This window comes from Stegastes partitus, unplaced genomic scaffold (genome assembly GCF_000690725.1).
Source record: "Stegastes partitus isolate 25-593 unplaced genomic scaffold, Stegastes_partitus-1.0.2 Scaffold1225, whole genome shotgun sequence".
Lineage (NCBI taxonomy): Eukaryota > Metazoa > Chordata > Actinopteri > Pomacentridae > Stegastes > Stegastes partitus.
The window spans coordinates 48860-62958 of NW_007578956.1; the positions used below are offsets into that span (position 1 = coordinate 48860).

Sequence of the window (14099 nt, forward strand, 5' to 3'; positions counted from 1 at the left end):
CGTTAAACGCCTCCTTTTATGTGAACGAAGCAGAAAGCCTGAGTTGACAGCTGATAACCACCTTGGTGACACTCATTATCTCTGACTGAGACTTTTTGTCGAGTCGGCTTACACAAAGAAAACCCAGCTTACTTCGTAGTACATCCCTCTGGACCTACATTATAACAACATACAGCCCAGTGTGTTTATTGTTTGCCTCTTCTAATCTTAACTTCATACTAAAACAAGACAGACGGTTTTATTTCATCTTCTTCAACATGCACTCAGCTACTTGACAGACTTACGTGAAATATTCCGTTTTTGGTGTTGTGCTCATGTTAAACTCTGCCACTGGAACGCCTCTGGAGGCCACCCGGGGCCCGAACATGGCCGCTGGGTACACAATGGAAGACGTGCCCACCTGCAAGGTAAACAACGGAGAGCAATGACTCCGGTGTCACCTTTAAACCGACCGTACAGTGTGTCAGGTCGAGTCCTTGACACATTCTGAACTCCATTACATAATAGCATTACACGGGAGGAAAAATACGCTGTGCGTGCACATCAAAGTGAGGATAACTCACCACCAGGCAGAGATCGCAGATTTCCATTTCTTTTTCCACCTGGGTCAGGATGTGAGAGTCCAGAGTCTCCCCGAAAAACACCACATTGGGCCTCAACAGGCCGCGGCAGTCTCTTTCATCACACCTTGACACGGCATCAAACAGGCCTGATGTTAGTTTATCGTACTGCCTTTAACACAAAGTATTTGGCTCAAGACCAAAGCATGAATCCAAGCACACGGATTCAGTGATGAGATGTGATCAGAGGATGCCAGATTGATAAATGTCCGTAAAAAACTATACAGCTGCTGTTTGCTCAGTGAACGTCAATGTGAAACTGTGAGCCGTGTTTTTAGCTACACTTGCTAGCACAAGGAGAGCTGAAGTATTCATTGCGCACCACTGCCCCCAAGTGGCGGAAAAAGGAATTCATTATTAGAAAAAAGGGAATGAAGTCACTGGGGCAGCAGATTATTTCTACATCAGTAGGAGGAGAACTCTACTAGTGGGTCATGTTTGTTTTTACTAGTTCTGCAGGTGTATTTATATGGATTCCATAATTATGAACTTTAAAGGAAACTTTAAAAAAAGAATAGGGATAGCTTAACGAGATGCAAAACAGACAGAGGCTTAAAACAGAGCAGGAAGAGGATGGAGGTTGTTGTGAATGCATCTCTCACAGGAACACAAAAATAACTGAAATAAAATAGAAATACTGCATACTAGCAATGGCTCTAAAGTGTGTAATTAGTGGGGTACAGATCTTTTTGGTGTTCCAGATATTCATATAATGTGATGTTTTTTATACTGATCACACCATCTTTCAGTCTTCCTTCATTTTTAATATGTTGTGTTTTTATATGTTATGTTTTTAGAACAAACTTACACCTGCTTTTTTTTTTTTTTACCACAAAATCAGGGAAAATGCAGAATTCTAAATCAGTGAAGCTAAATACAGATACATCAGAGAGTTTATCTGAGGTTTGCTCATTATTTTGGTGCAGAATCCAGAATTTTATGCACACCCAGGCTGTTGTGTCTGACTGATCACAGTGTGCATTAGAAATGTAGAACAAACAGGTAATCTGGCTCTTAGTGTCATTAATGTAAAGTGAAAGTAATCCCACCTCGGTAGTTTATCCACAGGAATCTCGGCGTCAGCAACATCTGGGCCAGGTGCACTGCATATTAACAGGATAAACACACAGTGAGCTAAATGGCACTTTACTCATGTAGGGGTCACAAACTGGAGGGATCACGCAACAGATTCTGAATGCTTATCAGGTTCGTGTGCATTCCTGCTGCCTCTTACCCTTTGCCCTTTAAGGCCGCACATATGGGGCTTCGCCTGTTCACGCTCACTTCCCCACAGCTCACACAGCGCGTCTCCATCAGATTACCTGCAGTTAAACACCAAACACAAAGCTGTTGTTGTCTGTAGGCCTCTCACCAGAGTTTGCTGACAGTGATAGCTTATTGTCCTAACTAAGACCCAGTTGAACTGAAGAAAGAGCTTAAGGGCAGAAGTCAGATGTTTTTGCACTCGCTGATCCACCCATCCACAAAAACGGAAAAGTCAGACAAAATGTTCTCCTTAAGACTGAATCAACACTTGAGCAAGACACTTCCTGGACTCGGTCCACTTACATTAAATTAGTGACTAACTCTGCGGGCTCGTGTTTGTTCGAGAGACCAACAGCGATGAATCACATGTTTCCACGTCCCAGTAAAACCACTATGGTCCTGTCAAGCTTTCCATTAATCACTAAATGTGGAGCAGCTTTGGGATAAGTTAAATATTATTAATCCCAATGGGAAAATTCATCCTCTGCATTTGTCCCATTCGACCTGAGTTCAATTTTAACTGAGATTGCCAAAGAAAACTGTGCACGTGGGCCTATTTCAGTGTTTTAAAACATACGACAACAATAACGACGAGTGTTTGCTGAGTTGTTCTACATCACTTCAATGTGTGATTCTAACAGCAGCTTGTATGTTTGGCCTGACTCGGCTTCTCACCGTGAATCTTCAGCACGTTTTTGGACCCGGCCTGCCGGTGCAGGTCGTCTATGCACTGGGTGATGACGACCACAGAGCGGTCCTGCTTCCTCAGCCGGGCCTCACACTCTGCTATGGCCACGTGGGCGGCGCTGGGCTTCTTGTTCAACACCAGCTCCCTTCTGTAATGGTAGAACTCCCAGACCCGGGACGGGTTGCGAGAGAAGGCCTCCGGAGTTGCCATGTCCTGAGAAACATCCACATGGGCAACGTTTTCACAATAAAAGCTCAGAGAAGGAAGTAATAAAAAACGTGTATTAGACACATATTAAGTTGTAACATGTCCATTAAGGAGGCTGATAACGATGAACCCATTCCACAGCAGCATCTCTGAACCACGACTGAAAATCCAACTGAGCACAAGATTTTTGGCCTAAAACAAAAACAGAAAAGCAAAAGCAGCCTTTACCGGTGCGTATACGTGTGTGCTTTGCTTGTTTATGAATTACCTGTGATTGCCACTTCCTCCACTTCTCGTGTTCTCCCCTGAACGTCGGTACTCCGCTCTCTGCGCACACACCTGCCCCCGTGATGATCGCTATGTGCTTGGCTTTGGCAAAGGCCTCGCGGAATTCAGACACGTCTAGAAACAAAAAAAAAAGACAAACTAACATCAGTTCAGGTGACGTCCAAGTAATCTGCTGGGATTAAGTTTTTAAATGGAACACATGCAATGATACAATAATGGAAGTACAACACATGGAGTCAGTAGTATCACAGTGGTTTGTTGATATCCAACCCCATCAATTTAACCCTAATTGTACTGACCGGTATTCCCACATAACCCGGAGCTATAGTTTTTGCTTTATTGTATCATTCAAAGTTTCATTGACTTTGCTGATTGTTTTGCTTCCACATGTTCGCTTTTGGGCATATATATAAACAATATATATTTGGGGGATTTTTTCCACAATATTTGACACTTTGGTTTATTTATTTTGCTTATGTCTATCTATCTATCTATCTATCTATCTATCTATCTGTGTGTAGTATTATTTATTCTTATTGTTTCAGTTTGGAACAGGTGCAAAATACATTTCACTGTGCGTCATACTGTACAATGCAGGCCTTGAATCCAAATGAATTCATGCAGTTGTTTTCTGTTTTAATTGGAGCTTTTTTATTATTATTATTATTATTATTGTCCTGAGCGACTGCCAGTTTCGCCCATGCAGACTTCTAGGTTCGTCCTTTACGGATGGAGCCATGCATTGAGTTCATGTTTGTCATACATCCTAGTTTAAACTTTCACTTATTATCAGCGGGGGTCCAGGAGGGCAATCTGTGAGTCATTTCGAAGGAGACAGACACAGATTTTCTCATGTGCTCGGACAGTGACTCCAAACGGTCAAGATAAGACTGAAAAAGTGTGTCAGGCACACAGCCGACATGCAGCCAGAGCATGATCAGGACGTGGTGGGAGTTTGGGAAAAAGCACAAATGGAGCCACGGTGAGGCTGCAGAGCTGCACAGGGAGGAGGTGAGAAGAGGTGTGAGCGAGGAGAAAGACTCCAGGAGGTTTCTCAGAGCTCCGAGTTCTGTTTAGCTGTGATGAAGTTAGAATACATCTTCTGTAATATAGTTCTGGGCGACACTAGAGCTCCTGGGTTTGAATCGCAGCTCCTTAGTGGAGTTTGCATGTTCGCTCTGTGGCTGCGGCTTCTTCCCACAGTCCAAAGACATACTGAGGTTGATTGGTGATTCTAAATTGGCTGTAAGTGTGAATGTGACCGTGCTGGGCTGTTTGTCTCTTTGTGTTGGTCTTGTGATGGAGTGCTGTCCAGGATGTCGCCTGCTTTCACCTTACATGAGCTGGGACAGGCTCCAGGATGAAGCAGCGTTTAGATAATGGATGTATGACACCTGAGTTGTTTTTTAAAGCAAGCATATCAACATTTTTTTTGATTTGGTGCCGCTGCTGAAATTTTGAGACATAAACTGAACAAAAATGACGCTTTGTTTAATAGAATAAAATACAAATACCTTGTTGATCTCAGAGGGGAAATGTGGTTATTACAGCAGAAAGAGTGAAGTTACCAAAATCATTAATACACATAAATAAGCATTTTATTCAAGAAAATATAAAATACAAAATGCACACTAAGGGTAATGTAAACTAAGTAAAAATGTCCTGTGTGAAGTGTAGAACAAATAATGTGCAAGAAAAAAAGTGACTGAAAACAAAATTACAAAAGAATCAAAGGATGCTAGTTGGATGGAAAAGCTGCAATTTCCGTAAAAGAAAAGCAGCTATTTTCAACTGACATGATGTGCAAACTAAATGTAGCTTATCTAAAATAATATCAAATTATTTATATAACTGATAAGTTCATATTTTACAGTGATGATTGTTATATAGTAATTATAGTATAGTAATTACTTATAGTCATTTATTCTAAGCCCAGTTAGTAGTCGTTGTGTGTGAAATTTGTTAGCAGGATGACAGTTAATAAAGAGATAAATAAACACATAAGTAGTCATTTTATGTAAATAATTTAAATATAATTCAGCATTGTGTTCTCTCTTATCTTATCGTGATCTGCTTCCTGGTTGTTGACACAGTTAATCGGGAGCTTAGTATTTGTTTTTCATTATTTAGCCTTTAATAAATGATTGATTTCTTATTCATGTCATTGACACGACAATGTTTCTACACTTTGTTATGAAATGCAACTAAATCCACTTAATCCCAACATTTCACTGCATAATTTCCTTCGTGCCTGTCGGGAAGGATCCCTGACTGACAGAGCGATGTTTAATGAAGGACCAAACTTGTAGTTTTACGCTGTACAAATAAAGGTGACGTGAATTACCTGAGCTGGGTCTGGCTGCGTCAGTCAGCGGTCCTTTCGTCACATGAGTGGAGCACATGCGGAGGCCAAGGGCAAAGACGGCTCGCCTTTGGAGAAGCATTGTGACTAGAAAAACCAGATGAACACATGAGAAACATGAGGGAGAATGCATGAAGAAATCTGTGTCAAGTTTACATTTTCTTTTACCCTTATCTTCTGCTCTTATTCTCATGCACACGGAAGTTGTTTGCAGGTAAAATAGTTTTTTCTGATTATATCAGATGCACTTGGGTTTAAAAATTCCACTCATAGCTCACATGAAGTATAGAAAAGGGGGATGTTTTTGCCTTTTGCTCCAAGCTGGGACACTTAAGGTTCATGCAAGAGGAAGAATCAAGAAATAAGAGCAACACAACAGTAAAAACACGTTTCTGTTATAGAGTTCTGTGCAAGCACCAACATGAAAAGCTGCAAAATCACATGCACTGTGCAATTACAGCAATGACACTCTAAACGTAGCCTGCAATTGCCACAAAGCAACCTGTTCTAACACTCTCAAGTCAGGGAATGTGCAAACAGTCGATTGTAAAAAGAAAAAGGCTGCACAGAAAAACAACTGGGTGCGTCTGAAATCAAATGAAACAGGTTTGACAGGAAGCCCAGCACACTGAGGAGTTTAAACTCCTACAGACGTCCTGCTAAGTTACACTCACGGCTGTTTTTAGGTTCCTCCAAGCAGCTACTTAACCTCCAACATTAGACAGCAGACGTCGTTGCAAAATCCTCTCCGAACTCCGGAGGACGTGCTAGCATCGACTTAGCGCCGCTTTGACGTGCTGAACTGAGCTAGCTGGGATCAAACCACGACGTGCTCGCTGTCACATAAGCAGGAACTAGCGACCAAATACGTCTTCTACGGGTGGAAACAAAGTGGAAACAGTCGTATTTAAAACAGCTTTTTGTTTCCACTCACCTCGCTGGGTAATATCGCCGCTGTCAGAGCAGAAAGACACGCCGTGCTCGCTTGTTTACACACGTCCCTGTAATTAACAACAGAGGAGCCGTAAACGCGCCACACTGTCGTAAATCTCGCTCTAAAAAAAATAAAAAGCTCAGTATCAGGAGATGGGAGAAAGAAAAGAGGAAAAAAAAATAAGCTGTGTTGTTTAGCAGAGCCATCTGCTGGTAGACTGCAGGAACTGTGATTCATTCAGGATGATTCATTCATTCTCAGCACTTCATCTAAGACATGTTTTCAACTTCAAACTAAAATACTAAGAGGATGACACACTGTCAGAATAAAATAAAGTAAAAAATAGGTTTGGAAAAAAAATCTTACACATCACCACTGAAGTCTTTAGTTTTGTTTGTACTGTGTTGATGTTTTGCTGCAATATTTTGTTTGCCTTCTCCCTCAAAAACCTCATCTTATCATATTATTTATTTGCAGTTGTGCTGGTTTTACTGTGTTTTACTGCTGATACTTGGTGTGTTTCATATTTTCCCTGCCTGCTCTTTAATGTGAAGGTTTGTCTCTCGTCTGCCTCTTGTTTGTATCAGGTTAACAGCTTGACCCCGAGGTCCTGGAGAGCTCAGGAGGCCTTATCTTGTCTCCTGAAGGGCCACACAAAGAATTCTGTGGAGGCCTTGTTAGTAGAACAGTTGAGAGACAGTATGAGAGACAAACTCCCCGTTATTGAACTGACTTTACACCTTTGGCTTTTGTTTATGGAAGGCATGAGCATGTATGACTTAATGCATTATATAATACTGATTTAGTTTTTTGCAAAATTCCCACAATAGCTTTCCTCAATTGTATAATATATTGTGCTATATTAATTGGTTGTTGTTGTTATTTCCTGCAAGCCTGTTTAAATGATTGAGATCAGATCCGATCAGACAAATGATGTCAAACCATCCACTGGGAAGAATAATTTGTATTTTAAAAAAAAGAAAAAGAAAATATGAGGAAGTTTGGGGACCCTTTATTGAATATGCAAAATACTTGGATTTAACAGAAATATATATAAATCACACTGAAGAATAACTGTTTGCTGTAAACCATGCAGACTTTGAGAAGAATAATCCTAGAAGATAACAAATATAGATGATTATCTGCTAGCTGAGCATTTATTTTTGGATTATTAGCATTTTTATTTCTGTATGCATATGTTTGTTGCTCATAAATAAAGATATTGCTGAAAAAATATTGTCTTCAATGGATCTAAATTGAGCTTAGAAGCTCATGATTCACTCATTTATACATTTTTGCCTAAATCTTAGCCCTTGCATGGATCCAGGGTGTATAGGCGCACTGTATGCGTCTATACTGAGCCTTTTCTGACTTCATTTTTTCACATTTTTCCTCTCACTAGGCCCTATACAGCCATATACCACCATCCTCTCTCCCTCCCTCCCTCCCTCTCTCTCTGTGTGAACTCCCTCCTCCCTCCCTCCCTCCCCTTCATCAATAGCTACCTCCCAGCGTGTGAGTGGCCGTGGTTTCTGCATCTGCCCCAGTCGGCCAGCAGTCATCCCTGGACACTGGCTTTAAATTGATGGCGACCACTCCAGCCAGCAGCACAGACCGCAGACCGATCCGAAGACTGCGCTCCAAGAGCGACACCCCATATCTGGTTGAAGCCCGGCTCTCCTTCAACCTGCGGACAGGTAGGCGCACGTCTCCATCCATCCTCACCACCCCAAACATGTTCTCCTTTACATCCATGTATCCAGATGTGGGTAAACCGGAGGGGGGTGACAGTCTCTTGCTTTTACGCGGATGAAAAATAAACGAGCACCAGCTTGTTATTGTCTTGGACTTGTGTTACAGTTTCGCTGTGGGATTTAAGCAGCCACATTTTATTAATGGATCGCTGTAGATCTTCCTCTGAGGCAACTGTGACTGAAATGTTATGCAACTTTGGAGACTGGCGGCGGCGGGCTGACAGGCGGGCATGGCGCAAAACGCTGGCGGAGTTTGGGAATGAAGCAGCCGCCTATTTTGTTTTATTTTTTCTCAGCTTTCACTACCATTCATGTGTGAATTCAGATTTCGTCAGCGTTTGGTAATTGCCACCACTGTAATTCAACGCAGTTACATAATAGGAAGAAGCCTCAATGTGACCTGTAGTAGCTTTCGCTGTGGTGCACAAAATTTCGCTGCTGTTGTGTATATTTTTTGTGTGTCTCAGATTCTCATCTAACTGCGATGACACTCGTGGTGATCGGTCTTCTGTCTCCATCCCCGTTTACAAAGTGTGTTGCATCCCCTGTTACCATGGTGACTTGGCATTTTATGCTGACTGAGTCAACAGGATTGGGATCTTTTTGCACTACAGTGTAATTAAGATCCACGCTGCATCCAGCAGTCTGTTAAACCCACATCCACGCCAGTCACTTAATGCTCCAAAGGATCTTTGATATCTGTAGCTATCGCAGTCCAAATGTGCTTTTCTCCTGCTAGTCTCGTTCACTGGGAGGATTTGAGTGTGCCCACATGTCTAATGATTAGAATGACATCACAAGTCCTACGCTTGTTCCCTTAATGCCTCTGAAATATAGGATTCAAAAGAACAGTCCTGGCGCAGCTTAATAGAAATGTTCTTATCCCATTTTATCAGCTTGCAGCTGGAGTCACACCCATCATCCACTCTGCAAATTGTAAGAGATGAGCACCAGCCTGTAGTCTGTAGTGTTTGGATGTCGTCCAGTTGTCCATGTTTCTCTTTTTTCTCCCTTTTTTTGGGTTGAGAAAATGTCAAAATGTCATATATTTTGTTTATTCACCCTCTTGGTGACGTTAGATAAAATATGCTGATGTGAAGAAGATGCCTGGAGCCTTCTGACAAAGCGTGTGGAAGTGTGTCACCTCATACCAAATTCATCTGTTAGTAATGTTACAATTAATCATTTAGTTAAATGTCATGAATTAGTGAAAAAGCCCAAAGTGACATCCTTAAATTGCTTGTTTCCTTCCAGCCAACAGTCCCAAATGCCAAAGATATTAAATTTAAAAAGATGCGCAGCAAACGCTCACATCTGAAGAGCTGAACTTGACAAGAAATCATCAACCCATGATTTCTTGTCAGGACTATTTAGTAATAGGAGGGCTCTAAGCAGAGCTTGTGTTTTAGGCTCCAGTGCAGTTTCTCGTTTGCCAGCAGTGTAGCAGCTGTATTGACAGCAATGTGTGCAACGTCAGGCCCAGACGCTGCTGGAAAAGAGCAAAACGGTTGTGTTGTCCTGGTTGAATGAATGAAAAAAATAAGAAAGAGGCAGTTTTAGGATACTCTGCTGGTGCCAGTGAGTGTTTGGCCTGTGGAGACGAGCTTGTTGTCAATGACAGGAGACTGTCATTAGCTTCTGTGCTTCTTTTTCATTTCCTTACTCTACAACAAGCTCGCACAATGCAAGAGGAACGTACGGGGGCGATTTGTACAACAGCTCTGTTGACTCACTTCCACCTGAAGAAGTGGAGCAGGATTTAGCTTGCTTATTGCCAAGGAAACCAAAAGTCTTGTGGTTGTGCACCCAGGTGCCTAATAATGATAAATGACCACGGCTGCCAGAGACGTGAAACAAGAACTGGGCAATTATCTCTGTGTATTTCACGATAAAACAATAGCTTTGGTTTCACTTTGTTCAGTTTCTTTTTTTTTTTTCCAGGGCTATTGTGACGGTATAAACACAGCCTAAAAGGACGATATTCATAATCGTATTCATTGCTGCCACTGAAATGTTATGACTAAATCACAGTTTTCATAACTGATCTGCATCTTCACAAAGAGCAGACAATGCACTTTTATATCCAACACAATCACGTCATTATCAAGACGCCGGCATCGGATTACATGGTGCCGAGTTTGTCTGAGTGATAATTAGAAGATGAATCTGAAGGTTCACAGCCATTTTAACTGCTGCGTTCAAACAGCTGATGCCGGAAACAAGTTAAGTCGTCCTATGTATGGATCAGGCATCAGTGTGTGTGCCACAACTTTGACTTTTACACAGATAACGCCGCGGCATACAAATGACGGATACTCTGTGGGTTTTTCTAATGAAATCAGAGAGCGTGTATGAAACATGGCTTTATTGCGTTGACCTGTTTGCAGTCTACACTAATCTAATTTGCCCCACAGTTAAATGGCCCTGCACACAGTCACAAAGACATAACCACATAACGGCATCATTAACCGCACAGTTGTCAACGATTGTGCCATCTGCCATAAAACATTAAAGGGCGTAGGTGTGGATGGATGTCTGACCTCCCTGACAGGTTTGATTTCAATCATTATCGCTTGGTGTGAAGCTTCAGATTGTTATTTCAGCAGGATGCATGCATGCACACACACGGGAAGCTGGAGCAGCAGCTGAGCGATGACAGAGGAGCTAGAAATATTATATTACAAGGATTTTTTTTTTAGCTAAAAAGAAGAGATACGTCGTTGTGTAAACATGTATTTTTGTGAGCTCAAAGTGTGCATACATATCAGTCCCTTGTTAGTGCGCTGCCTATATGCTGCCTGCTGACACAGCATCTGTCTTCCTTGAAGAGGTTGCCTGCTTGTTTTTATTTGTCCGTCATTCAGCAGCTCTCTGTCTGCAGACTCATGCTTCATACAAGAAAGTCTCCTAATTGCAGGCGCTGGCTCTTTTTGATTTTCCACTAACGTACCTCTGCCAAAGAGATTAGACACCTCTGGGTTTTCCAACATCTTCATTCACACGATCAACCTAACCTTTTAACTCGGCGTCTCCCTGCCTTCTGTCTCCGTATTTGACTCCTTTCATTAGTCACCCTTTTGGTGTTAACACTCTCAGTGGCTTTAATCGACGGTTACGCTCTTTTCGCTTGATCCTGTTAGCGTGTATTATGAGGAACATAGATTGGCTGACTGATTGGTGCAGTCGTAGTGGTGCTACGGTGCAGCTGTGTTGTGAATGCTGCACATTCATGAGTTTATATTTGATTTAGAAGAAGAAGACCTTCATGTCAGGAGTTTCTTTCATCGTGCTAAAATAAGTAAACGAAGGGTAATGCATGCATGCAGGCATTTTTTAATCCTAATGAAATCAAATGTGTTGTCCACACAGAGCTCGGCTGTATCAGAATTGAGCATGACTCATGAATACCATGTTTAGGATTAAGATGGCATATTGCAAATTGGAATGCCGCATTAACTTTCTGCATTTATTTATTTAGTTTTGAATTCCTGACACACAGGCCAGCCTGTTTAGGGTCTCCTTCAGTGTCTCTGTTGTATGGAACTTTAATCACAGCACACCTCCTGCACATATGTTTGTTGTGCCAAACAGCTGGATGTTGTGTGGGGATGCCAGTGGCTTCAGCTCCTACCGTTTTACCTGGCCTGCATGCAAATAGCCAAAGCTGAATCCAGAACTCGGCTGCACTGCAGATGTTTAAGCACAGATAATACGAGGCGCCCTCCTTGGCTTTTATGCACATGTATATTTGCATCCTTAACCGTACACAACGCGCAGTCTCTGTCTCGCAAGTATAGCTGTAAATATGCAAAGAGATGCGGCTTGAACGTTATTACATGTTCCTCTCAGAATCTGCTGCTCAAACCTGGCTCAGTGTTGCGGCCACATTAGGCTAAAAAAAGCGAAACTCAAATCATTCACCACCCACCACTCCCTGCTTCTCTCTTTCTGTGTTGCAGTGCCTGTGCACAGTAAGCAATGCTGTCCGAAAGAGTACAATCAATACACACCAGATGCATGGTGGGACGGGGCAAATTTCTGCTGCAGAGCTGTGTGTGCCAGTTACCTGACGATTTACAGTATGTGAGAGGAACATTTCATAGGAAAGAAATGGAGCTGTGGCTTCTCTGACGGGATGCGTGCAGATATTTTTGCATTATCTTCCACTATTCAGCATTCAGACACGATTTGCATATTCACTTTCATGAGGAAAGATCTGGTCGGATTATGTCGGGGTGTTTTTTTTTTGAAAGGCAGCTAAAGGTGACTGCAAGGACAAGAACCGGCGGAATTTGCAATCACCGATTCAAGCTGTCAGTCCTTTTTTTTTTTCAAAAGCAAAGTGAATTTCTGATTAACTAGTTGGGCTGGAGCCAGTGCAGAGGCTGTTGAATTAGTAATGTTTTTAGCTGTTTGTAGCGACACTAGAGGCTATTAGCAAATGTGTTTAACAAAGTGAGGATAATTAGTGGCGAGAGATTTATATCATTTCTCAGCCTCTGTCACCTCTGATTTATCTCTCTTTCATTGCCCCCCCCAACCATCCACAAAACACATGCACACAGCACATGGCTGACATGTCAGACCATCACATGAGAGCCTAACAGGAGCCTAACATCTGAGAGAGAGAAAAAAAAAAAAAGAAAACAACCGAGCATCCATCTTCCCTACTTGGTTGCAAATAGGCCCTCATGTGCAGAAGCATCCCAGGTCTGAATAAAACATGAGTGGGAAAATCAGGGCAAAAAATAGCAATGCTATATCCAGAACTCTTACTGGATGCTCCTGCTGCATACAAGTTCAATCAGCCATCAGTGTCACCTGGCCAGACCACCTGCCAACCTCTGGAGCAAGACGCTTATACGAGAGAAAAAAAAAGGCGAGCAGGTGTCTTCTATGAGAGCCTTCAGGAAGCTGCATCTCTTTTTTCTGCAATCTCTCGCTTTTCTCTCTGCTTTCTTTTCATCTCTCTCCCTCTCTCTGTCACACTTGGAAGTGTGGGAAAGGCTTCTGGCGGCGATGCGCTTTCCACACGCCATCTGAGAAATAACGCCTTTTTTTTTTTTTTTTTCAAAAGCCTCCCAAGCTGAAGAAATCTGCATGACGATGTGCTTATGGGTCATATTTATAGTAAGTGTGGATGCACGGCGGTACAGAGAGGGGTAAAGATCCCACTGCAATGGCAGCATGGCCAAGCACCAATTATACTGGAGGAGAGAGCTCTGCCTGAATCACTGTTACTCTCTGAGGCTGCTTTTACAAAATTTAAAGAAACACGCATTGAGAAATAAAACAAAGCCGGCTGCACACAGTATCCAGTCTGTTGCCTGAGGGACGAGCGAGCGATATCGCTGTTATCTCATAATGGCAATTAAATGTATATTCTCAGCAGATAATGTCAGGCGGTCGGGAGGCGTGCACTGTCATCCATTAAATGGAGATGATGAATGTGTAAAGACAGTCATTTGTTGCGAGTGTCACCAGCGCCGTTCCCATAGTGCACCAGCTCTTTAGGACCTTTCTGCTGAGTAAGTGTCTTCACAGAGTCAGAATCCCCTCAACACTGCTGCAAACCTGGGACTCAGTTCAATCAAAGCTGCAATGCACCACTCAGCACTCCTTCAGAATTGTATCCTATATCCGATGATAAACCCCGAGCTACGTTTGAACCCAGGTTAATCCTCCGATTATATGAATGACAGAAGAACAAAAACCCCTTTTTCATTCATAGGCTGATGCGCACCATACTTGATTAACTAGACATTTGTTAATTTAAATGTGAAAAGAGAGGTGGTGTTGTGTTCCCTCTACACAAAACAATATGTTAAATAATGCGTGCGCTTCTCAGACAGTTATGTAAGCCTGTGTAAAGATCGTCTAATAGCCTGCAGGATGAACTGGGATCTGAGGAAGCAGAATAATTCTGTGAAGTTAAGTGATTTAACTAAGAAGGCATTTTGCTCCCATCCTTTCTGCGGAA

The 14099-nt window shown here is 42.3% G+C and overlaps 1 protein-coding gene across 2 annotated transcripts in view; it reads right to left on the reverse strand.

The window, feature by feature from the left end:
- Nucleotides 1-6435, reverse strand: part of LOC103368947 (NAD-dependent protein deacylase sirtuin-5, mitochondrial-like) — an 8598-nt gene extending 2163 nt beyond the window's left edge. The window contains exons 1-8 of one of the 2 annotated variants that reach the window (XM_008297499.1): nt 6366-6435; nt 5414-5518; nt 3050-3183; nt 2562-2787; nt 1855-1942; nt 1670-1723; nt 564-687; nt 285-400 (exon numbers count right to left, since the gene is read on the reverse strand). In XM_008297499.1, coding sequence (XP_008295721.1) covers nt 285-400; nt 564-687; nt 1670-1723; nt 1855-1942; nt 2562-2787; nt 3050-3183; nt 5414-5513 — 842 coding nt within the window. In that variant the 5' untranslated portion in view covers nt 5514-5518; nt 6366-6435. The other variant, XM_008297500.1, reaches the window with a different exon arrangement.
- Nucleotides 6436-14099: the final 7664 nt, after the last annotated feature.